General features: G+C 33.8%; 1 protein-coding gene across 1 annotated transcript in view; it reads right to left on the minus strand.

Annotated features, from left to right (window-relative positions):
• DIAPH2 (diaphanous related formin 2) overlaps window positions 1-27,564 on the minus strand; it is a 979,600-nt gene that overhangs the window by 887,023 nt on the left and 65,013 nt on the right. Inside the window, exon 4 of the mRNA XM_044911596.1 lies at window positions 25,223-25,327. Within this exon, the coding sequence (XP_044767531.1) occupies window positions 25,223-25,327 (105 nt within the window). The remainder of the gene's footprint in view (window positions 1-25,222; window positions 25,328-27,564) is intronic.

Consider the following 27,564-nt stretch of genomic DNA (forward strand, 5'->3'; position numbering starts at 1 on the left):
AACTAATGATGTATTGTATGGTGACTAACATAAAATGAAATTTTAAAAAAAAAAGTAATTGAAAGGCTTTAATAGAGTTTTTATCAATAAGTTATGGCAGTGAACTGAATTTAAAGAATCCATCAGTCCATACTAGTATTTAAAAAAAAAAATTAAAAAGGTTTAAAGAAGAAAAAAAATATCAGATGATAAATGTAGAAGGAATGATGAAATTAGAAATCATTTTGTAAAACCCCAGTTATAATTTGATTCAGGCAAGAATCATCAACTGATATTAAAACCCTATGAAATGTTGTGGAGGAACAGGTTATTTACATGATCTCAAAGTATAACACCACATTTGACTTGTTAATTACAAAGACAAATATGGAAGATACTTTCTCAAAGAAGTGATCACACTTAACAGCACCAACAATGGGGTAAATTGATATCCACATGCCTCATGATGTGACACACGGAGGACAAACATCACCTACGTAAGCGTCCGTGACAAAAAATGTTTACCCTAAATCTAATTATGGGGAAACATCAAAGAAATGTAAACTGAGAAAAATTCTGTAAAATAACTGGTTTGGTCTCATTAAAATGTGAATGAAATGAATTTTTTTTTAAATCTAGGGATGGTTCTAGATTAAAGACTAGGAAGATCTAACAAATAAACCTAACACATGACCCTTGATTGGATCCTAGAGAAAAAAAAAGTTAAGTTATAAAGGACATTATTGGGAGAGTTGGGGAAATTTGAACATGGGCTGTATATAAGATAACAGTATTATATCAATGATAAATTCTCAGACTTCAAAAATTATACTATGCTTATACAGGACAAGACTGTGTTCTTAAGAGATACATGACAAAGTATTTAGGAATGAATACTAATCAGCAACTAGGACTGAGAAAAGAGAAAAAAGGAGAAATAAAAAGAATATAGCAAATATGACAATGTTAACAGTGAGAGAATCTGAATGAGAAATGTGGTATTCACTGTAATATTATATCTTATAATAACATTTCCTTTTTATTTTAATTCCAGTATAGTTAACATACAGTGTAATATTAGTTTCAGGTGTACAATATAGTGACTCAACACTTCCATACATCACCCAGTGCTCATTACAAGTGCACTCCTTACTCCCCCCATCACCTATTTAACCCATCCATATACCCACCTGCCCTCTGCTAACTATCAGTTTGTTCCCTATAGTTAAGAATCTGTTTCTTGGTTTGTATCTCTCTTTTTTTTCCTTTGCTTGTTTGCTTTATAGATTTAAAATTTCTCAAAATAAAAAAATACAGTAAATAATAAAATGTGGTAGTTATTTCCTTACACATTCAATAATAAAAAGGACAAAATGGGGGTGCCTGGGTGGCTCAGTTGGTTAAGCGTCTGACTCTTGATTTCCACCCAGATCATGATCTCATGGTCATGAGATGGAGCCCCTCATTGGACTCCATGCTCAGGGGGAAGTCTGCTGGAGATTCTCTCTCCCTCTCCCTCTAGACCCCCACCCCCGCTCATGCTCTTGCTCTCTCTCTCTCTAGAATAAATAAATCTTTTAAAAAGGACAAAATGGGTAACTAAAAAATAATTTATCAATTCTTTTAATAAAGGTATTAAATGCCAAAATTCCAATCTTGTTTTAACTCCGTTCAAATGGTTAATTTATTACATACAAAAAACTTATAAAATACTTGGGGTGAGTTTAATCAACTTCTTAAAATGTGATCACTCAGAAATACAATTTAAATTATATACTTGTATACTCACACACAATCTGATGTGACATTTATAATTGGACTAAATTAAACACAAAAGTATGAAATTATTTAAGCAGCCTAATCATCTGTTTAATACAAGTAATTTTTCCAAAAGAAGATCTTGCTTCATTTGCAACAGTAATCAACAGCAGCCCCAAAAGTAATGGAAATAGAGGTAGAGGTTTATAAAATTTCATGAGACTTATTAATACATTTTTCTGCTACATTGTATTTATTCAGAAACCCATAGATTTTTTCCAAATTATTCATATTTCATAAATAACAAAAATGTATCATTGTAAAGAGTTACCCATCAGAGACAACTGAGATTCACTGTTGTTCCATATCTTGATAGCAATTTGTGTACTATGCTCATCCAATAATGGAATAGATCATGGACATTTTTCATTAGATTTTTTAAGCTATCCAGGAAAACACATAAAAATAGCTGCTCATATACTCAAACATTACTAAAGACAAAATCAAGCCAGAACTATTTAAGGCATCAAATGCCTCTAGATACTGAGTTTACAGTAATCAGACTGTAATTAAATGAAGTTAGGGTGCCAAGAATGATTAAAATACTACTTTGCTATCAGAAGCTATAATCTACCAAAAACCACCTGTATCAGTTTACCTCATCATAAAACAGGGATGCATTTCTAAAAGAAAAATATAGCTACAAAGAGTAGCAGAAACCATGTTAAAAGTATATCTATACAAAGGCGCCTGAGTGGCAAAATTGGTTAAATGACGGACTCTTGGTTTCGGATCAAGCCGACCCGATCTCAGGGTCTTGGGATCAAGCCCCGCATTGGGCTCTGTGCTCAAAGTGGAGTCTGCTTGCAATTCTCTCTCCCTATCCCTCTCCCCCTCCCATTCATGCTCTCTCTCTAAAATAAATAAATCTTTAAATTAAAAAAAAGTATATCTGCACAGCAAAAAAATGACTGGATATCGTTACCAAATTACTAACAGTGGTTTATGTTAGGGTTATGGGGGTGTGGTTTTTTTTTAAGTCTCTCTCCTTAACTCCATTATCCAATTTTCTGAAACATATTGTATTGCTCTTAGAATAAGAATAACGAATTTGAAAAGCATTTCCTTTAAACCATTATTTGGTTTAAAACATGTTTAAAGGAAACCTGGTCTTTTGTATTTGAACATTCAGCACAACTAAAAAAGGGGGGTGGGGTGCCTGGGTGGCTCAGTCAGTTAAGCATGGACTTGATTTTGGCTCAATCATGATCTCACAGCTCCATACTGGGTGTGGAGCCTGCTTAAGATTCTCTCTCTCCTTGGGCACCTGGGTGGTGCAGTTAGTTAAGGCCCCTACTCATGGTTTCAGCTCAGGTAGTGATCTCAGGGTCGTGGGATCGAGCCCAGGATTGGGCTCTGAACTCCACACAGTATACTTGGATTCTCTCTCCCTCTCCCTCTTCTTCTCCCTCTGAACCTCTCCCACCATGCATGCTCTCTCTCAAATAAATAAATCTTAAAAAAGAAAAAAGACAGATTCTTAACTACTACCACATACCTCAAAATACTACTCCAGAAACTTTCGCACTTCTGAATTCATGTGACCTTAGTTTAGAAGTAGTCATTTAATCCCTAATTTATAGAGTATATACAATATTCAGCTAAAGAAAATAGTTCAAAAAAAAAAAAAGAAAATAGTTCAAACAAAATGAGAAAAGGATGCCATGGGTATGCAGCAAAATGCAGGCATTTTAATATTTAGATGGGAGGATGAGGGATAATCCTCATGGTTGCTTGTGCCTTTTCATAAAAAGGGTGACTTTAACTGTAGTCTTTGGTTTAGGGGATTTCATAGAAGATCCATAAAAACATTTATAAGTATAACTGGCTTCTAAACTGACACTGTGGAATGAAGTAATGAATGCATGCATGCGTCACTATCAGCTGGCAGTAGTTGTGGTTCAGTACCTTCTTGGAAAAATGTATATTAAGAACTACCATGAGACATTTCTTTGATTATTACCATAACAATGTAATACTGTAAAACACATTGTGTGTTTTACAGTTTACAAAGTGTTTTGTAGTTCTATTAGGATGGCAGGATAGGTACATATAAAGAGCCTTGGGCTCAAGAAAGGATGGGTGTTTCCCCCTCAAATCACTCAGCCATTAAGAGATAGAACCATGAACCAAACTCCAGGTCTTCTACTTCTAAACATTGTAATTTTCACTACATTACAATTTATACTATATGCATCCATTTTGGTGTGGTAGCTTTATTGTATGTATGATTCACTTTGTACAGCAAGGTATAAGCAAAAGCAATTGGAGAAAAACCCCAGGTGAGACATTCAGAATGTTTCTAGTTGGTGTGATGAAGTACTATTTGGGGAGTTTCCTAGATAATAGGAAAAGATGGAGGGGTCTCAGTATTTTTTACTCATATCTGTATAGAAAAATCACAATCACTATCAATAGCAGTGTCACCACTAAAAGGAACTGCGTGCATGTACGCACACGCATGCGCGCGCACACACACACACACAAAATGTCTCTAGTATGGAGTTACCAATCACTTTATAAAATAGCTCTCTGAATGCAAAACCACTTTGCCAAAAAAGCATCATCATCAATGAAAATAAATGATTTACCTGAAGTGTACAAAATAGTTACTGTATTCAACGCACAAGAATTACACTGCACAAGCAATTATTTTCTCCTTAGATCAAAAGTTCATTGCAGAAAAGAACCATGATAGGTTAGTGAAAATTTACAAACACATCAGCATAACTGAATACAGAAAGCTTTTGGTGTCTTTGATTGACGGTCTTAAAATTCATTTTAGTTTTCTATATTGTTTTGATAGGTAATTGTGGTTACAAATTTAATAGTACATGCAATTAATGTACTAATCTGGGTATTAATGATCACTGTAAAAAAAAATTACCTTACATATTACTAGTCACACGACCACTATTTAGAGATGCAGGCCCACAAAGCATTTCATACAAGCATATAAATTGGATATGAATTCAAGTTATGAATATTTTTTGATGACTAATAGGAAATACATTAGCTACTATATAGTACTTGAAAGACTCCATGGGACAAGGCCAGATCCCAAGAATTTGAGGATTTTCTTCCTAAAAATTGATGCAAATACCTACAAAAATATATATAATACATAGCTCAAGTAAGAAAATGTGTGAAAGGGCTTAAAAACTCTAAAGTACTTTATACCCAAGGTGACGTTTTTTAAGATGATCCTATTCTGTCCTCATCCCATTCAAAAGAGCTAATTTTGGTTCAACCAGTCTTTCCTAACAGATAAGCAGATAAAAGAAACTTGATTAACTAAAATGAGAAATGGAACCAAATATATGAGAAAAGGCCAAAATCTGATACACAGTAAGTCTTTAATATTGATCATAATCTTACTGTTTCCACATTTCCCCCTGACAAGGTTACCTGGATTAAGAAAGTATTGCCTCATAAAAAATACCACCATGTCATGCTGCTATAAATATTATAACGGCAACAGCAAATTTTATACACACCTTTTAAAGAATACATAATATAGAGAATATACTGCTTAATAACAAAAATAAACACAAAAGAACACTTATTATATAATTATCTCATGCTATATGGCCAATCAAAAATTTTGCCATGGTTAAAAAGTAAAAAAAAAAAAAATCAATGCAATATGAAATAATGGCTGCTTTGTTTTGAGATAAAACTGACATATAATACTTTATCAGTTTCATGTATACAACATTATAATTTGGTATTTGTATATGCTGGGAAATGATAACCACAGTAAGTCTAGTTACTGTCTGTCACTATACAAAGTTACAATTTTTTTTTCTGGCAATGAGAATTTTTAATATTTACTCTCCTAGCAACATTCAAATATGTACAACAATATTATCGACTACAGTCACCATACTAGATATGATGTCCCCACAGATTTATAACTAGGAATTTATACCTGTTGACCCCTCTACCCATTTTGCCCACCCCCTAAACCTATTCCCACTGGCATCTACCATTCTGTTCTCTATGAGTTTTGTTCAATTGTTTTGTTTTTTGATTCCATATATAAGTAAGATTGTACAGTATTTTTCTTTCTGTCTGACTTATTTCACTTAGTGTAACATCCTCAAGGTCCATCCAGGGTGCCAAAAATGGCAAGATCTCTTTTTTTATGGCTAAATAATATTCCATTTTATATATACACCCACCACATCTTCTTTACCCATTCTTCCATCAATGTACACTTGGGTTATTTTCATATCTTGGCTATTATGAATAGTGTTGCAAATAACATAGATGTACATATATCTTTTCAAATAAGTGTTTTTATTTTCTTCAGATAAATACTCAGAAGTGGAATTACTGAACCACATGGTGGTTTTGTCTTCAATTTCTTAGGAACATCCATGATGTTTTCCAAGGTGGATGCACCAATTTAAGTACCCACCAATGCACAACAGTTCCCCTTTCTCCACATCTCGGCCAACATTTGTTATTTCTTGTGTTTTTGATAATAGCCATTCTAACAAGTGTAAGATGATATCTCATTGTACTTTTGATCTGCATTTCCCTGATGATTAGTGATGTTGAGCCTCTTTTTTACATGCTTATTCACTATCTGTATCTCTTCTTTGGAAAATACCTATTCAGATCCTATGCCCACTTCTCATTTATTTTTTTATTTTTTTTAAGATTTTATGTATTTTTCAGAGAGAGAGAAGAGCACAAGCAAGGGGAGAGGCAGGCAGAGGGAGAAGCAGGCTCCCCACTGTGGAGACTCGATTCCAGGACCCTGGGATCATGACCTGGGCTGAAGGCAGATGCTTAACCAACTGAGTCCCCAGGCGTCATCCCATATGCCCACTTTTTAAATAGGATTGTTTTTGTTATTAAGTTGTATGAGTTCTTTATAATTTTGGATATTAATCCCTTATCAGATACATGATTTGCAAATATTTTCTCCTATTCTGTAGGTTGCCTTTTCATTTTGTTGATGGTTGTGCACAAGTTTTTTTGTTTGATGTAGTCCCACTTGTTTATTTCACTTTTATTGTCTTTGCTTTTAGAGTCAGATCCAAAAATCATCACCAGGACCAATGTCAAGGAACTTACCAAGTCTGCCTTCTTCTAGGAGTTTCATGGCTTCAGGTCTTTAGTCTTTCAACCATTTTGAACTAATTTTTGTGTATGGTTTAAGAGAGTAATCTGATTCCTTTGCATGTGGCTGTCCAGTTTTCCCAACACCATTTATTGAAAAGACTGTCCTTTCCCCATTATATATTCTTGCCTCGTCATAAATTAACCACAGATGCATGAATTTATTTGAGAATTCTATTCTGTTCCATTGATCTATGTGCTCATTGTTATGCCAGCGCCATACTGCTTTCATTACTATAGCTTTGCAGTATGTCTGAAGTCAGGTAGTGTGGTGCTTCCAGCTTTGCTCTTTCTTTCTCAAAATTGCTTTGGCTACTTGGGGTCTTTTGGGGTTCAATACAAATTTTAGGACTGTTTGTTCTATTTCTGTGAAAAATACCATCAGGATTTTGATGGGATTACACTGAATCTGTAGATCCTTTGGGTAAGATGGACATTTTAATATTCTTTCATTCCATGAGCATGATATATTTCCATTTATCTGTGTCTTCAATTTCATCAGTGTTTTACAGTATTCAGTAAACAGGCCTTTCACCTCCTGGTTAAATTTATTCCTAGGTATTTTAGTTTTTTTGATACAATTGTAAATAGGATTATATTCTCAATTCTTTTTGACAGTTGTTAATATATAGAAAAGCAACATTTTTTGTATATTGATTTTATACCCAGCAAATTATTACTTCTAACAATTTTTTGGTAGAGTCTTTAGGTTTTTCTATATATAAAATCATGTCATTGCAAATAGTGACAGTTTTATTTCTTCCTTTCCAATTTGGATGCTTTTTCTTTTTCTTGCCAAATTGCTCTGGTTAGGATTTCCAATGCTATACTGAATAAAAGTGGAGAGAGGGGACATCCTTGTCTTATTCCAGATGTTAGAGGAAAAGTTTTCCTTTTTCACAATTAAATGTGAAATTAGCTGTGGACTTGTCATATAGTCTTTATTATGTTAAGGTACATTCCCTATATACCCACTTTGGTGAGAGTTTTTATCATAAATGTATGTTAAGTGATATGTTCATATGATTTTTATCCTTCATTTGTTAATGTGGTATATCACACATACTGATTTGAGGATGATGAATCATCCTTGCATCCCTGAAATAAATACCACTTGATCATGGTGTATTGGTTTGCTAGTATTTGGTTGAGGATTTTTGCATCTATACTCATTGGGGATACTGGAACTGTAATTTTCTTTCTTTGTGGTATCCTTTTGGCTGGTTTTGGTACCTGGATATTGCTGGCCTCATTAAAATGAGTTTGGAAGCTTTCCCTTCTCCTCAATTCTTGATAGGTATTAAATCTTCTTTAAGTGTTTGGAAGAATTCACCTATGAAGCCATCTGGTCTTAAGACTTTTCTTTGGTCATAAGACTTTTCTTTGTTGGCAGGTTTTTGGTTACTGATTCAATCTCCTTACTAGTAATTGATCTATTCAGATTTTCTATTTCTTTATAAGTCAGTTTTTAGAAGACTGTACATTGCAAGAAAATTATCCATTTCTTCTAGGTTATCTAGTTTGTTGACATATAATTATTCATGGTAGTCTCTTACAATCCTTTGTATTTCTGCAGTATCAGCTGTAACAACTTTCATTTCTGATTTTATTTATTGGAGTCCTTTCTTTTTTGATTGGTGAGTCATTCTAAACGTTGGCCAATTTTTTTATCTTTCCAAAGAACCGGCTGTTAGTTTCATTGATCTAATTGATCTTTTTTCATTTTAGTCATTATTTCATTTACTTCCACTCTGATTTTTGCTATTTCCTTCTTTCTAATAACATTGGGTGTCATTTGTTCTTTTTCTAGTTCTTTTAGGTGGAAAGTTAGATTGAGGTTTTCTTGCTTTTTAAGGTAGGCCAGTATCTCTAGGAACTTCCCTCTTAGAACCACTTTTTGCTGCATCCCATAGTATGTTATATTTTTACTTTCATTTGTCACCGAGGTATTTTTTTTCTCCCTTGGTTTCTTTTGTTTACCCACTGGTTGTTCAGTAGTATGCTGCTTAATCCCCACATTTTTGCGATTTTTCCAGTTTTCTTCTTGTAACTGATCTCTAATTTCATACCACTGTGGTGGTCAAAAAAGACAGTTGATATGATTTCAACTTATTAAATTTATTGAGACTTGTTTTGTGACCTAACTTATGATCTATCCTGGAGAATTTTCCATGAGCATTTAAAAAAATGTACACTCTGGTTTTTGATGGAACATTCTGTTTATATCTATTAAGTTCATCTGTCTAATGTATCAATTAAGGCCAATATTTCCTTATTGATTTTCTGTCTAGATGATCTATCCATTCACATAAATAGAGTATTAATATCCCTACTATTATTTTATTGCTGCCAACTTCTCCCTTTAGGTCTGTTAATATCTCCTTTATATATTTAGGTGCTCCTATGTTGGGTACATAAATATTTACATAAATATTACAAATGTCATATCCTTTTGTTGAATTGATCCCTTAATCATTACATAGTGCCCTTCTTTGTATTTTATTACACTCTTTTTGTTTTAGTTTATTTTGCCTAAAAAAAGTATAGCTACTCCAGTTTTCTTTTAGTTTCCACTTGCATGGAACATCTTTTTCCATCCCTTCACTTTCATCTGTGTGAGTCTTTATACCTGAAGTGAGTCTCTTGTAGGCAAGATATAGATGGGTCTTATATTTTTATCCCATTCAGCTATTTTATGTCTTTTGATTGGAGAATTTAGACCATTTACATTTAAAGTAATTATTGATAGGTATGTACTTATTGCTATTTTGTTCATTGTTTCTGGTTCTCTTCCCATATGGTTTGATTACTTTCTTAACTGTTATGCTTAGATTCCTTTTTTATGTACTTCTGTGTATCTACTCTACATTTTTACTTTGCGGTTAGAATGAGCCTCACTTACAAGAGCCCCTATATATAACAGTCTATTTTAAGTTGACAGCAACATAAGTTTTAATGCATTCTAAAATGCTACATTTTTACTTCCCTCCTCCCCATGTTTTTCATGTCACATTTTACATCTTTTTTATTTTGTATATCCCTTAATTGATTACAGTAGTTATAGTTATTTTTACTACTTTTGTCTTTCAACCTCCACACTAATTTTATAAGTAATTAATGTACTACCTTTACTATATATTTACCTTTGCCAATGAGATTTGTATTTTCATGTTTTCTTATTACTAATTCATGCCCTTTCCTTTCAACTTACAGAAGTCCTTTTAACATTTCTTATAAAGCTGATTTGGTGGTTAAGAACACCTTTAGTTTTTGCATATCTGGAAAATCTAAATGGTAACACCTTGTCAGATAGAATATTCTTGGTTGGAAATTATTCCCTTTCAGCACTTTGAATATGTCATTCCACTCCCTTCTGGCCTGCAGAGTTTCTGCTGAAAAATTTGCTGGGCTACTCTCATGGGGTTTCTCTTACATGAAACAACTTGTTTTTCTCTTGCTTTTAAAATTCTAACTTTTGACATTTTAATATAATGTGCCTTCGTGTGGATCTATTTGGTTTCTTATTTGGAACTCTGAGCTTCCTGGTTCTGAATGTCTGTTTTCTTCCCCCAGTTAAGAATGTTTGCAGCCATTATTTCTTCAAAAAAGTTTTCCGCCCCTTTCTCTCTCTTCTCCTCCTGGGACCCCTATAATGCAAATGTTATTCCACTTGATGTTGCTCTATGGGTCCCTTAAGCTATCTTTGCTTTTTAAAATTATGTTGAACCCCTCTAGTGTATTTTTCAGTTTAGCTATTATACTCTTCAGCCCTGTGACTTCTGTTTGGTAGTTTCTTATATTTTCTGTCTGTTGGTTAAAGTTCTCACAGCGTTCATCCAATCTTCTCCCAAGTTTGATGAGCATGTTTATGCCCTTTACTTTGTTGTTTTAGTAACTTTTTGCTGCAATTCCCTTTAATAACAATGTTCCCTCAATTAATTGCAACAAAGTGGAGAACATACAGGAGCTAATCAAATAATTTCAAGATGTGTGTGCATAACAATATCCCTTTAAAATAATCTTTTTTCCTAAGAAGTCTCAAATTTGGTTTAAGAATGGAATAAATATTGGCTAAAATGTCACTTTTCTTACTCAACATCATCATCAATAATATTTGCCTATGAAACTGCTTTACAGTTAGAAAAATGTGAATCTCATACCTCAGTGTACATACCTAGATTAGCATCATGACAAGAATTTTGGTATGATGTAATAGGTAGAAATGGTTGGCTCCTGTCTAGGAACAAATTTTTCCTGAACTGTCTGTCCAGGTGTATGACCTTTTCTTTGAACTCTTCATCAGGTAAATTACTCATCTACCTTTCTTTAAGATTTTTTTTCTGCAGTTTTATCTTGTTCTCTTATTGCAACATATTACTCTGTTTCCTCATTTTGCTTAAATCTCTGTTTCTATGTATTAAGCAAAACAACTACCTCTTCCAGTCTTGAGGGAGTGTTCTCATGTAGGATTAACCTAATCTTTAAACCTTGCCATAGCGGGACACCTGAGTGGCTCAGTCAGTTAAGCGTCTGCCTTTGGCTCAGGTCATGATGTCAGGGTCCTGGGATCGAGTCCCACATTAGGCTCCTCACTTGGCAAAGAGCCTACTTTTCCCTCTGCCTGCTGCTCTCCCTGCTTGTGCTCTCTCTGACAAATAAATAAATAAAATCTTAAAAAATAAATAAATAAGTAAACCTTGCCATAGCTCTTGGTTGTTTCTTGAACCTTTGTGATTGTCTCAGTAGCCTGATTTATTCTTAATAGGTCTCAGTGTTGGGGATGTGCCAGTACCTGTCAGCGTTCCAGAAGTGATCTCAGTCAGCACCTCGATTCAGGCTACCTGGAATCCAGACCATCAGGTAGCAGCTTTTAAAGTGTATAAATATACACAGTCCTCTGGGACCACAATCATAAACCCTGCTGACCTCCAGACCAGGCAATCTGGAGGTGTCCCCTGGGTGACAGTTGCAAAAATCGTGGCTTCAAAGGGATGTATAAGCTCTTTTCTGGGAGGTACCAGTGAGATATAGTGAGGCTAAAGGAGAGTGCAAAGATGGCTTCCCCTAGACTACATTCCCTGAGAGCAGCTCCACAGCCTGTAGATGGGTGGCAATCCTGAAGTCTGACCCTTGGACTAAAGCTCCAACACAAGTAAATAGGACTTTTTCACAGAATCATTCATGGTGTGTGTCAGTCTGCTGTGTTTTGAAGGAGCTCTTCACCTAGTTTTCTGGTCTTTTTCAGAAGGAACTGTTCTATTTGTAGCTTTAGATGTGGTGTGGGAAGAGGTGAGTTCAGGATCTTCTTATTGCTGCCATCTTGTATTGTCCCCTCAATCACTACAGGTGCTTTAAATGTCATATCAAGCATATTTTAAATGTATTATTTTACCTAACTATATACACAAAGAAATGTCATCAACAGAAATTTCTACCATGATTGCAATTAAAATACACAGAAAATAAATTTGCAGTGAAGAATCCTAAATGAAAAGTTTTATCTTCTTGTTTCCAGTATCAGGATATATAATAAAACATAACCACCCCATACTCATAAATATTAATGCAATCAACTTACAAAATGTCTAAACATAAAGTCAATATTCATTCTGTCTTAGATGTTTCCAAATGCCCAAGGTATAATGACTTACTAATATTTTATAATCTACTTTATCTTAGCATTCCTTAAACAATAAATTTAATCTGGCATGATGAAATAATATAATTTGTGACAATGCAGTGGAAGGGAAGGGACTGATAAGAAACTGTTCTAAAAATGAATGGAGATTTTAATAAACTTTTCAAAACATATCTGGATACTCCTATCCTAAACAAGTATAACACACAAGCTCGCTTGCAGTATTAAAACAAGGAAATGGGAAGATAGCTACTCACTGAACATAATAATGAATGTGAAATTAGAAAAGACTCAAATTGAAACTTTAATAGTGCTCATGCTATTTTGAAAAGATCACTTATAATATACCATCATTAAACAGTCTCAGGTCTTATTTTTATCTGATTACCAAATGAGTTTTTCTACTTTACATATAGTAGTTAAAAATAATTGCATTGATTATTTTTATTCTGATTGAATTGAGATTTTTAACAAAATGGTCATCCCCATAAAACTAAATGTTTTATAGTAGCAACTTCCCTAAGATTTCTAAGCCCATAAGAAAAACAATCAAATTGGAGTGTAAGAAAGCCATGTTTTATCATGAAGTAGCTACTTCAAACTCCAATAATCAATGTTTTGTCTCCCCCTTCTGGACTATACAATTATTAAAAGAAAACACAAAGATTTGATCTTTTTTCATAGGATATATTCAAATAATCAGCCTGACACAAGTAATTACACAGTCATTACATGAAGTAATCATTAAGATACTATTCAATTAGTAAACAAAATTACAATTTAATAATGCAACAGCAGCTTAACAACCAACAAGTACATACTGTCAGGGTTACTGGTATTTTATGGATATTATGATTACTAGGGGGCTTATAATAAGGAATGCATCAATAGCATTATGAATATATTACTTTGAGCCTAACCATAAGTTTATACTTTAATAGGAACATTTCATTCAGTTTGACCTTCTTCACCAGCATGAGAGAATAAATTTATTTGGCTCTGTTTTGTGAAAAAGGTCCTAAAATATTCTTCAGTCAGGGCCCATGGTCTCCATGTCCCAATTAGGGCAAACAAAGATACATTTGTTCCTAACCTTCACCTATGATGGGATTGTGTCCTCTTGACTCAGATTATTTAGAAACATTGCAAAAGATACAAATGTAACATCTTAATTATGTAAAATGGCTTATCTGGTAAGCACTACTACTACAAGCCACCAAAATGATCACCTCTTTTCTATCTGGGTACACTGAGTCACATAGCCTTAACTGCCTAATACAGGTATTGAGGCTTCAGCTTATAAACAGGTAAATGTTGTTAGAATGATAAATATATGTTCAGTAGCAATGTGCGGTGAGTATATTTAAAATAGTAAAACTAGGAGTTTAAAACAGTGAACCAAATTATAACATTCTACTCTTAATGCTGCAAGTGCTAAAGAAATGTTCTTGTGGGGGCACCTGGGTGGCTCAGTCGTTAAGCGTCTGCTCTTGGCTCAGGTCATGATCCCAGGGTCCTGTGATCGAGCCCCGCATCGGGCTCCCTGCTCCGCAGGAAGCCTGCTTCTCCCTCTCCCACTCCCCAGCTTGTGTTCCCTCTCTTGCTGTGTCTCTCTCTGTCAAATAAATAAAATCTTAAAAAAAAAAAAAGAAATGTTCTTGTGTGGTGATAACTTTATTCTTGTTTTTGTGATTTTACTAATTTCTCTTTAACATGTCTAACTGAACTCATCATTTTTTACTCCAAACTTAGTCTTGCTCCTGATTTCTCTATGAATGCTCAAATCACCATCATTTCAGTCACCTATGTTTGAAATTTCAGTCATTATTATTGCACACATCTCCTCTGCCCTTTCCAATCATTTGCTGAGATTAATATATTTAACTTCACAATCACTCATCTATACTCCGCATTGGTTCTTATTAACCACTCTCCATTTAAGGGTCCTATTATTTAAACTACTACAACAACCCTCAGCTTCATCTCCCTGCCCTAGTTTCTAATCTCTCCTATTTCTACTGCTCAATTAATCTTCCCCATATATAGCTCAGATTTTGCCATTCCATTGCTCAAAACCTTCCAGGATTCCTCTCTATTAAAGCACAACTCCTCAGCATATGCCTCCTAAAATGACCTTAACTTACCTTTCCAAATTTACAACCCACTACTACATTTAACCTATGTTTTTAGTCACCTTAACTAGCTCTTGTGGTTGGTTATTAAATATGCCCATACCTCCCCCTGTTCAACCCCACTCCAACCACACTAGCCTCTTTGCTATTCTTCAAATACTCAAGGCACACTCCTGCCTCAAAGCCATGGCACTTGATGTTCTCTCTGCCTGTAAAGTTCTTCCCTAAATATTTACATGGCTCTCCCCAATTTCATTCATGTCTCTGTTCAAATGTCACTGCACAGAGAGCTCACCTATCTAAAATAGCACATCCCTGATCACTCTCAGCTTTCTCATTTACATTTTTATTTTTCTTTCATAGCACTTACCACCACTTGCCATTAAATTTGTTATGTGTCATGTCTGTCTCCCCAGCTAGGATGTAAGCTCCATAAGGAATTTATCTGTATGGTTCATCATTCAAGCACCTAGAATATAGAACAGTACCTGGCACGTAATAGGTAACTTTTTGTTAAAAAAAAAAAAAAATGAAACTGTGGTTAGAGAGGTTAACAAGATCACAGGGAATGAATGAATGAATGAGTGGTGAATCAAGGGTTCAAATTCAGGTCTTTCTGAGACCTAAACAAACATTATTCCAAAAACACCCTACTATTGCCTAAGCACTCAACTATTTATGTTGCTAAATTCCCTTATATTTAACATTATAAGGTCTGGTCATTATAATTCTATTTTCCAATTATCATATATAATCATGCCATTCTTACTTTTTTTTCCCCACAGAAGAACGGTGATTTTTCCACCTGTGGATAAATTGTTCCTGGCTTGCAATGAAATCAATCATTTTAGCTGTTTTCTAAATCTGTTTTATGCAATGTGTTAATAAATAATAAAAACAATTTATTTTGGTTCAAAAAGTTGTACACTTATTTGGAACCAGATGACTGAAGAATTCATTTAGTTCTTTCTATCTCTACCCTATTCCAATTCTCTTTTGCTGTTTTAAGATACCTACAGGAATATATTTTATCATTTCCCTTCATAGATTGTATCTATAACATACCTTCAACTATTTTATAAAATCTTTAAAATAATCTTGTCAATATTATATTGAGATCACATATGAGTTTATTTTTTTCTAAAAGCCCATCAATAATCTATACTATGTAACACGTAGCTTCCAATAAACAGCAAAGCATTCTCCTCTTTCCATCTAACTGAATCTTTCTCAAATTCTCGATCCAGAATAAATCCTATCAAATAGCACACATCTTGAATACTTACCAAAAAAAAGAGGTGCTCATAGTGTTTTTATGTTCTTCATACCAAGCATTTTATAGAACTGAATACATTTAGCAAAAAGTGTAATTTAGACCTACCACTTGCAAGCCTCTTTGCACATTAAATGCATTAAATATAAACATAAACTTCAATATCATCCTGATTTTAGTATTATTATCCTGTAACATGTAACATGTAATAGAAAGTATAAGATAAAGCAGAAAGTGATTCCTTAAGAGAGTTAAAAATAAAGTGCTACAGAAGTTCATATAAATTACTAGGTAGAAATTGAAGGGGATGACTTAGGGGTAGCAATCAGAACAGGCTTCAGGGAGGGCTGTGGAGGATGGGCAGAATGTTGACAAAAAGAAAAAAAACATTCTATGCAAAAAAGAGATCCAGGATGAGCAAAGTCAGAAAGTCAGAAGAAAGACTGCATGAGGCTGAGGGGGTGGTTACGTTCAGGTAACAACAGGCAGTTTTCCAGTCTGATTTTTAAAGCAAATTTATAAAGGAGAATAATGAAAAGTAAGGCTGACAGTAAGGCTTCAAATGCCCCCATTTTTGCTTCTAATCAACATTAGAGAGGCAAAAGAAAAGACAGGGTCATGCAGACATAGTTCATTACATATTCCATCTTTCTAACTTCAATCCGGTTTTTATATGACTTATTTTTTGACCAACATATATAATCTCTAGGCAACCATAATACTTAAAGTGGTTATTTCTACAATGTATTCTTTCTGGAACACTTTTATGAAATCCTTATCTGCCAATTTTCTCAATGAATACATACTTCTCATCTTCTGAAGACTAATGAGACCATGAGAAATAAGCCCCTTTGTACCTGACTTTCCACCAGAGTGATTTTAATGATTGTTTTCTCACTCCTCTCTAGTCTCAAAAAAACAACAAAGAAAAATCTCCCCCCCTAAGGCACCCACCCCATCTAAACTCTAGAACTAATCCTTCATCATTTCTTCTAGAAACTGATTCCCATAGTTTCCTCCCTTTATTGCAGGATATGGATGTGATACAAATTCCAATGTGAGAAGCAGTTCATAGATAAGACATGAGTATAAAATAGTTTATATTGAAGATCAATCATAAATATCCATCTAATTACATACTGTCTTTCAAAAACACTCTCAGACAAGATGAAACTTTTCCATGAACCATATAGAGCCTGTTGGCCTGCCACTTTGCAACCATTTACTACATTGTACCTATAAGGCCAATGTTTACCTCTCTTTTCCATCAGACCTAGTATTTTGAGTAAATGAGCTAGTTCACTGGGGAAGAAAGACATGTAAATGATTTATTATAATAAAATATGTTCAATATTGTAATACAGCTGTATAGTGATGCTATGGTAAGGAAGGAGTTATCTAAGATAAATTCTCCTAAGACTGAAATGAAGCTTAATCTTGATGGATATTTAAGAGCTTTCTAGGCACCCTAAAGAAGAAAAGGGCATTCTAGCTCAAAGAAATAGAATATGCTTGATTTAGGGGTATTAAAGAGTAGGATGTTAAGGAATTGCCAAGTGTTCTTGTACAAATAGAGGACAGGCACATGTAAGAAAGGAGGTGGAGATGAAATTAGAAAAAGGAACAGGGATAAGATCACAAAGGGCAATAGGAAGCCATTTGAAAGTTTTAAGTGGGGGAATCAGCATGATCTGTGTAACAGTGTAGAACATGCATGGCCAGGGTGAGAGAGTGAATACCAGAAGACTACTTAGGAGGCTATGGCAATTACAGGTATGTTTAACATGAGTCCCAACTAAGGAAGCAACAGTATGAGTAATTAGGGGAGAGAGTTCAGAGTTCTCTAAGAGAAATAATCAACAGAACTTCAACTCCACTGGATATGAAGAAATCAGTAATATTAAACCAGCTCTGGCATAAACCATGCAGAGACCAGGCTAGCTTCAGCCCACATTAAAATAAGCTCAAAATTCCTTAATAGCCCAAAACTCTATTTAACCCCACCCTCCTACATCTAGCCCCAGTTTAATATAGGTCCTCACTGATTCACACAAAATTCTCCCAGGTAGCCCTGGAAACAAATCTCTCTCCATCCTAATCCAGTATTTCTCAAAGTATGCTTGCTCTTCAGCCTACCTTAAGAGGATCTCCTATAGTGCTTGATAAATATGCAGAGTTCTTGGCCCTATCCTAGACCCCATGAGGGACAAAACTCGCTTTTATACACCTTCTAATTTGAGAACCATTGGCCTAATCCAGCCTACCTACTACTATCAAATTTATTTTTCTTAAACCCTGCTTTCCTCATGTCACTTCCTTGTTCAAACTAACTTCTAATCTTCTACCTGGACTTCCAAGATCCTCTTTAAACTTGATTTTTCAAGCTTTCCAATATACATTCTTTGTTCCAACAAAGTCAAATTTCATTTCTTGCTTGCCTTTTCTCTGCTCCCTACCCACACAGCTTGGTTCTTTCTCTAGGTCTTTGCATCAAATATTTTCACAATCTGAGAGCTTCTTTGTTGTCTCATCTCCCTTATCAAATCCCAGCCATCAAAACTAAGGATTCTCAAAAGTCCAGCTTAAGTCCAGAAATTTCCATGGAGTTTCCTCTAATTACTCTACCCCTACTTCTCTCTCCCGCTTATGAATCCCTACAACACTTACAATCAGCATGCACAATTTAAGGATTGATTCTTTCCACATATCTTAGTAAAACTATAAGACCTTATCCTTATTTTCCAGTCATCAATGAAGCTAACACAGTTCTTGGCACATAATAAGCACTAAAGAAATATTTGCTAATGTTTGAAATTATCCCAAAAGATTAATGGCTTTTTGCCCCGGATGTCACATAAATTAAAAAAGAAGAAAAAAAAGTACTAACTCAACTTTTAAAATCAAAACAAATATTAAACACATTCACTATTCTGAATACTATGGTACTTGATAATGTTAAAGATGTTTTCTGCCCTGTTCTCTAAATACAGACTGCTTAGTCATGAAGAAAAGGTATTTTATAAGTACCTCTCAATTACAATATAGGCCTCAGGTCATGATCTCAGGGCCTGGGATTGAGCCCGGTTGGACTCTGCTGAGCACAGAGTCTGCTTAGGTTTCTCTCTTTCCCTCTCCCTCTGCCCCTCCTTCCACTAACGCGCTCTCTCTCTCTAAAATAAATAATCTTTTAAAAAAAAATCTCTAAAAGACAGCAATAGAAAGAACCTTAAAAAATAATGTATACCAATAACTTCAATTTATCCATTTAATAACTAAACCTCAAAGAAACTACATGACTTGCTCAAAATCACACAGCCAATTAGTAGCAGCTAACAAAGACAAAAAACCTAGGCCTCTTGACTGCACATCAAAGGTTGTTTTCATTATACTATGTGCTCAGTGATACTAAAATCAAAGTGAGATGCATTAATAAGTATTCCTGCTAGCATAAACCAACCTATTAGGAGTCTCTCCCTGCCATCTTACGACACTGAGGTAAAACACCCCATTTCATCAGAATCATAAAAACTGAATCATAAAATCATAAACATAGGTACAACTCTAAAAAAATAAGTAAACTTTCTAAAACAAGTATACGGGGTGCCTGGCTGGCTCAGTCGTTAAGCATCTGCCTTCGGCTCAGGTGATGATCCCAGGGTCCTGGGATCGAGCCCCGCATCGGGCTCCCTGCTCAGCAGAGATTCTGCTTAGCCCTCTCCCTCTGCCTGCCGCTCCTACCGCTTGTGTGCTCTCTATCAAATAAATAAATAAAATATTTAAAAATAAATAAATAAATAAAATATACAAGCATATTCCAGTTCTAAAACATTCCCAAAACCAACAGGAAAAATACTTACCATAGCTAAATTCTCATCACCTGATCTTAATCATCTCACTACTTTGGTAAAATATACTCCAAAAGAAAAACCAAACATACAAAATACTATAAGCAAAAATCGCTCAATTCCCAAAAGCAAAAATTCATATCTAAGGGTAAAACACATCTTTTGTACTCACCATAACTTTACTTCCAACTATCTGCATGCAGTGGTCAACGGAGAGTGGTTATGGTGTAAAAAAAAAAAAAAAAACAGCAACAGTATTAGTAATCAGAAGCTTTTCACAGAAGTTAAGTGTTTAGTAAATTAGTAAATAGCTAACCCTATGTATACTTTTAATACTTTAGATCTAGAGGCTAAATATACCAGTATTAATTTCTACCTTCTTTCAAAAACATGTAAAGTCTGCAGGATAAGGATTCCCAAGTAAAAGAGTATTAACTGTTTGAGGGGTTGTTTTTAAATGTACTGTAATGGGCTTATATAATATAATCTAAATCTCAAGTAATGTAAAATTAAGTGTAACCAGGCATCAGATATTTTACCAGCCCAAAGCCACTCAAAAAAATTAGCAATAGAAAACTGAATTTTTTTCCAATGTTTTTCTTTCCTCGTTATAACAGATATAATATTAAGAATGAAATAAGGCATCTTAGAATATAAATGTTGCATTCAAAGTCATGCATTATGAACTGCAGGTTGAAAACTGGAATATTTTATATTATGATTTTAAGGTTTTTAATATTGTTTTATATTATACTTGAAAATTACAAAGAAGATAGATTGCTTGTGATTCTACTTTTCTAGGTCATCCTAGCATTTGTATTATGAGATCAGATAATATAACATGAAGACAAAGAAGCAGTTATATGTAAACATGCAGATATTCATAGGGAGGAAACAGTTCAAAACCTGAAACTTTGAGCTTTCCTAATAGATAAGAGATAATAGAATTTCTGAGAAGCTGAATTGTGTTTAAGAAAGCAAGAAGTGAAATCACAGTCCTAACATAATTTTATGCCAAAACCCAATTATAAATCAAATCGTTATCAGATTCCTACACTTAAATATAAAGCAATGCCCAAAAAAGAACTAATCCATAATCTAAAACCATTTATCCGACAGCAGTTATTATCAATATGTGTTCTATTTTCAAGCTAGTACTTTTTTTTTCCAGCTAGTACTTTAAAAAGAAAAATAAAATACTGAAATCCCAGAAGAATCCTAAATTGAACAGGATACCACAAGACACAAAAAGATACTGACAGTTGCCAAGCAAATTATTTCAGAGGAATCCATGACTCTCCAAATAGAGAAGCAGCGTTCTTAAATATTCATTCAACAGACTATTTACAGGCAGTGATTATTTAGTTGAGTAAAAGCCTCTTTGGTGCCATTAACAGTCTCCTGAATTGAAAGATAGGCTATTGACCTAAATTATTTCCCAACCAAAAAGACAGAGGTCTTATTTGTCCCTTGTTTATTTAGCACAGACATGAGACTAAAACAAGAATGCAAGCCTGTCTTAATTAAGGCAGGTCTATACTCAGTGAAACAACCAGAATATAGCCCATTAGTAATTCATTATGATTGCAAAATGATTCCATTTAGCTAAAGCACATACAGTGAACAGATGAGATTTGGCCAAGGGAAGCTAAAAGAAACAGGTCTGGTCATGTTTGACTTCAATTGTTTCACCTGAGAAAGAAAATATCTGCTAATGGCAAAAGCAAAACTGTAATACATATATACACACACAAAGAGATTAACTGTAACTTTCAACTGCTTGTCAATCTAAAAATTTTATAGATGTATTTGGTATCACTACTTTAAATTACTTCCTATTGAGTTTTTTTAATCAATGATACCTATCAATGTGTCATGTGTCTTAAAAATGTAACTTTACATATTTTAAAATCTCAACTTCAAAGATTGTGACTTAAGTTAGAAATAAACTAGTTTCTTAAAATTCTAATAAAGACATTGGCTTTTGGCAAACTAATGTTAGAATTTTAGTGACTAATTTTTCCTCATGAATGTCTATATAGGCTGTTAAGATAGAACATACAAGACCCCCTAAATCATTGATATATTGTGCCTCTTTCAGGATTATGAATGGGTATGACAATGTTAGCAATATTAACAAAGCTTGGTTTTCCATTTCTGAAAATATATGCTGGTGTTTTGAAAATATAAATTCTTCCAGATTATTTGTGGCCAAATTATCAACATGTACCAACTACTATAGGTCAGGTCCATAACCACACTTGCTATAATGAGCAAATGAGTCCAGCTTGTGCAGAGAAGAGGTTCTTCTCCATTCCCTTATTTAAAATTCATTCATCACTGACAGAGTTATTCAAGCTTTTTCCTTTAACATTCATACAATTTAATATTCTCTGTTATGGAACTTTAACAAGAAAAAACTAAGCAACAGTTTCCATTATCTTTCAGTTTCCTATATATTTTTATTCCATGCTTATTTTAGCAAAGTACATAAAAAAAGGCTTGTTTGCTTTAGAAACAGGTTTTGAGCAAATACCTGTATATTAGTTTCATCTTGCTTTATTGTTTTTACCCAGGAACCCAGGAGAATGATGGACATTTCCTACTGAGTTCATATTTTGTTTGTTTTTCAATTCTATGCAAAATGACTTATGCAGGTGTTAAAGGGGGAAATGTACAATTTACGTTTAAATTTAACTATAATTCTCACATGTTTTATATGTGACTATAAAACATTCTCCATCAGGAACACTAGCCCTTAACTTTGTTTTTACTTCAAGATTAAAGTTTTGACTACTTATAAAGTATTTTCATAAAGAAGTGATTACAATCATATCTACTTTAAATGAAGAAACTTTTTTTAAGATTTATTTATTTTAAAGAGAGAGAGTACATGCACAAGCCAGTGGGAGGAGGGGCAGAGGGAGAGAGAGAATCTCAAGCGGACTCCACACTGAGTGTGAAGCTGGATGCCAGGCTCAATCTCACAACCCTGAGATCATGCATGACCTGAGCCAAAACCAAGAGTCAGACACTTGACCGCTTAACTGACTGAGCCACCCAGGTGCCCCAACAAAGAAACATTTTTAATCAGTGTATCAATATAATGAAAAAGTAAGCCTAAAAAGTAGAAGATATACAACATGTCTAAAGCCTACTGAAAGACAGCAGGATGGAAACCTTGGTTACACATAGGTAAACAGCCATATGTTAACCTACAGTTTATGCAAATATTATTGATCATGAAGAGGTCAAAGATAAGAGGATTGTCTGTCATTAAATGGCATCCCGTTCACCCTCATAAGTACATAAGCAATTTTCTTGGTTTTATCAACAGAAAACACAGTACTAATTAATGTCTCCCCAAGGTAAGAAAGCTTTAAAACATGTTTATCAACAGGCTTTCTTTCATTGTAACATTTGGTCCATGCAAAAATATTAGGAAATAAAATGTATACTCTTGAAAATCTAATGAAAGAGTTATATGCATGTCAGGTGCTCATATGTACGCTGAATGAAACAAATAAGGGTCACATAATAAATAGTTACAGTATTGATTTTGAGGCTAATGCCTGAAACAGAATTTTCATGTCTTTTGAGAAACATTCAATTTCCATCTTTCAAATAAAGCAATTCAAGAGAGATCCTCCAACATTTACCCAAATTTTAGCACTTTAATGTGAAAAATGAGTATATAACCTAAATGTATATGTCTTTGGTCAGTTGAAGAGGAAACAATATGAGAATAAAAACAAGTTCTACATGGAGTAAAAATAAAAAGGTTATAGAATAAGAGCTTTGTATAATCTTCATTATATTCAGTCCCACTTACATAAACAAAAACAATAAATGAGCCAGAAACACTAACAAAATCTTATCATTAAAAACACATGATTATTCATATATTATCTGTACTTTGCATTCAGATTTAGTTATATAGATTTACTAGTGTATTTGCCTTTAGGTATTTGAAAAATAACACTAAATGTACACTCTGAATTTCCTAAAGCATTTGACTGTGAACAATAACTTGAGTGCAAAAATGAGAAGAGATTCATCACAATTTCAAAGTAAAACCCTCTGCATCACCAAATTCTATTGAAAACAACGCTCATGGCAAATTTCACTTATCACTTGAAACATATTTCTGCCCTTGGATACCAGAAGCAAATTAAAAAACATGCCGTTGCTCTGCTCTGGCAGAGCTAGAATGCATTATGTTTAAATAGTTCAGCACTCAGATTTAGCTTGCTTAAACTACAATATGGAATCAATACAGTTGTAGAATTCAGGGCAAAATAAAAAATATCAGTAATAGGATAGCCAAATAATTTTAGAACATATTTTCCAAAGAGGAACTATTTTCTTTACTGGTTAACTTTTTAAATTTAAAATATGGATTTTTTACATGTAAATGCATGTGTATTTTTATATACACATACATAATATACATACCACACACATAAAATCAATGTATTTGTGTGTGTGTGTATATATATATATATACACACACACACATATATAAAAAATATGTGGTATATGTGTCTACACACAAATATATATACATAGTGATTTTATGAAGTCTAGTTGTATAAAGCTTTTTCCTTAGAAAAATGTAAAAGATACATTTCATCATTTTAAAAATACATTTTTTTCTTGAAAAAAGAAATCAAACCTGAAGTCTATTTTTGGAAGCACCTTAGGAAGTGAACAAAGCCATATATCCCATTAAAACACTAGTTTTTCCTGCTGAAGAAAAGTCTTTCCACAGAACTCTACTTTCAAGTCTTTTGAAACTCACACAGATTTCATTAAAGCTCCTTCTATTAAGTACCCTCTTTTATACTAAATTAAGCTGTACAATAATAATTATGAGGTAATTTATATAGTTAGCATCACATAAAACAATGGGGAAAAAAACTAAAACAGCATATTAAAAATATTGCTAAAAATTTCATGCAAGAGAAACTAAACATAAAGCTTCAATAGAAACTAAACTTGTGACTAGCCTATGTTTGTGTCTTCTCCCTCAAAATTCAAAAGTTTCATACAACAAACAGTATATTTAGTGGAATATCTACAATTTAGGACATGCACAAAACCACTGCCCCAAAACTCACTGGATTAACTCAGAGCCTTCTATACTTAGTCTGTATTGTTTAAAATAATGAAAGTCTAATTATAAGCAGTTTTAAGTACATACTAATGTGTAAAAATACACATATAAATTTTTTTCTGAATAGGCTATATGAGAACAGTGAGGCAAGAACTTGAAGATCTGAGGTTTATTTTTGCACAGATGTACTTGGCTCCGTGGCTTAGCTGGTTAAAGCTCCTGTCTAGTATTTTTGCACAGATAATGCTGAACTCATTATGGTAGTGTCGGGAAAGTGTCACTACTTACAGATTTGGCAGTAGCAGAAATATACTGGACAACCATCTCACGCTTGGTGGTAAAATCTTTGTTTCGTAAAGGAGCTTTTCGTTCTTCATTAAGGTTCATGTCCTCCTGTTAGAAAGAACATCTGTTGTGAGCATTTACAAATTTCTGCTTGACTTTCAAAAGTGATTAATAAATACTAATATTCTCTTTTAAAATAGTAAGTCATGCTGTGACTAACAACAATGATCATTCTGGTGGATCCTTCACTATTATTTTTCACTCCAGATACCATAACACTGTATAAATTTTACCATATATTCATGGTTCATATCTCTACAGAGTCAACTAATGAGCAGAAAGAAAAAATTTTAAACTATTCCACAGAATAAACTGGCAGTTTTGCAGCATACATCAGATAACCTTAGCACAGATATTAATTTACCCTGATAGCAAAAATAAACAAACACTTTACTATTTTGCATATTCTCCCTTAGGATCACTATTATCTAGAAGAACAAATATGATTTTTAAACTAACAGGAAATATATATCTATAATATGTCACTGAAGAAAAATTCTTGAGAAGTTGCTGGATTTGGAAAGCAAAAAAAATACCAGAAATATAATCAGCTGTGCTGGGATGACAAAAATTACTCATTGGAGGAAAAAATATTCAGTTGCAAGAATACATTGTTTTAAGGTTCAATAAGCTTTGATTTGGCTGGGAATCTTTATTATGTGATACACACACATATAACATTTTCACTAGAAAAATTGTTTTTCTTCACTTTTAAACTCATATTAACCCTTACAACATTTTAAGACACTCATGAGGGGTCACAAAACCAAGTTGGAAATGACTATGATTCAAAAAGCAACATCAGGGGCACCTGGGTGGCTCAGTCATTGAGCATACAACCTTGATTTCAGCTTCGGTCATGATCTCAGGGTTATGAGATCAAGCCCTGCATCAGGCTCTGTGCTCAGCAGGGAGTGTGCTTGAGATTCTCTCTCCCTCTGTTCCTTCCCCCACTCATATGCTCTCTTTCTCAAATAAATCTTTAAAAAAAAGCAACATCAAATGAAAGGACAACTTACAGAATGGGTTAAAATGTTTCCAAATCATGTCTGATAAGGGACTTGAATCCAGAATATATAAAGAACTCTCACAAATCAACAATGAAAAGACAACCCAAATACAAATGGGCAAAGGATTTGAATAGATATTTCTCTAAAGAAGGTATACAAATGGCTGGTAAGTACATAATGTTCAACATCATTATTCATTAAGAGAAATGAAAATCAAAACCACAAATGAGATACCACCTCACTCCCACTAGGATGGCTAGGATACAAAAAAAAAAAAATGGTAATAACAAATATTGGTGAGGATATGGAGAAACTGGAACCTTCACACATTGCTGGTGAGAATGTGAAATGATGCAACCACTTTGGAAAATAGTCTAGCAGTTCCTCAGAAAGTTACACAGAAAGTTGTCACATGAGCCAGCTTATAATTAAAATAATGAAGACATATGTCCACACAAAAATTTGTACATGAATGTTCATAGCAGTAGCATCAAAGAGAGGAAACAATCCAAATGTTCATCAAATGATGAATACATAAACAAATATGGTATGTCCAGACAATGGAATATTCAGTCATAAAGAAGAATGAAGTACTGATAAATACTATAGCATGAATGAAACTTGAAACCACATTATCCTAAGTGAAAGAAACCAGTCACAAAAGACCACATATTATATGATTCCATTTATACTAAATGCCCAGAATTGGAATATAGAGACAGAAAATAGATTAGTGGTTGCCAGGGGCAGGGGAGGTGGAATGGGAGGATTAGGGTGTGACTGCTGATAGGTATGGTGCTTTATTGAAGTGATAAAAATGTTCTAAAGTTGATTGTTGTGATAGTTTCGTATCTCTTTGAATATACTAAAAAACACTGAAATGTATATTTTGACAGTGAATTTTATGGTATGTGAGCTGTATTTCAATTTTTTAAAAATCAGTATTTTTATCCTTTTATTCTCTTAATTCTGGCCATTACTATTTTTTTTAATCAAGGAAAGTAATGAGCAAAAAAAATATCAACATTATTTTAAAGACTCATCTGTAAGAATGTGAGGGGGGAAAAGGATCCATGAAAAGAAATCAAGCTGCATCTATCTATAGAATACTAACTTCACTGACAGCAAGAATCTCTTGATCTATATTTGCATGAATTGCAGTGACTCCTCTGATTTGTTCACAGTCAATACCTATAAATTTTGTTTATATATACAAAGGATCCTCCTTACTAACCACCTCCGTCACGGTCTCTACCCCTATCTTTCCTATCTTAT

This window comes from Neomonachus schauinslandi, chromosome X, assembly GCF_002201575.2.
Source record: "Neomonachus schauinslandi chromosome X, ASM220157v2, whole genome shotgun sequence".
NCBI lineage: Eukaryota > Metazoa > Chordata > Mammalia > Carnivora > Phocidae > Neomonachus > Neomonachus schauinslandi.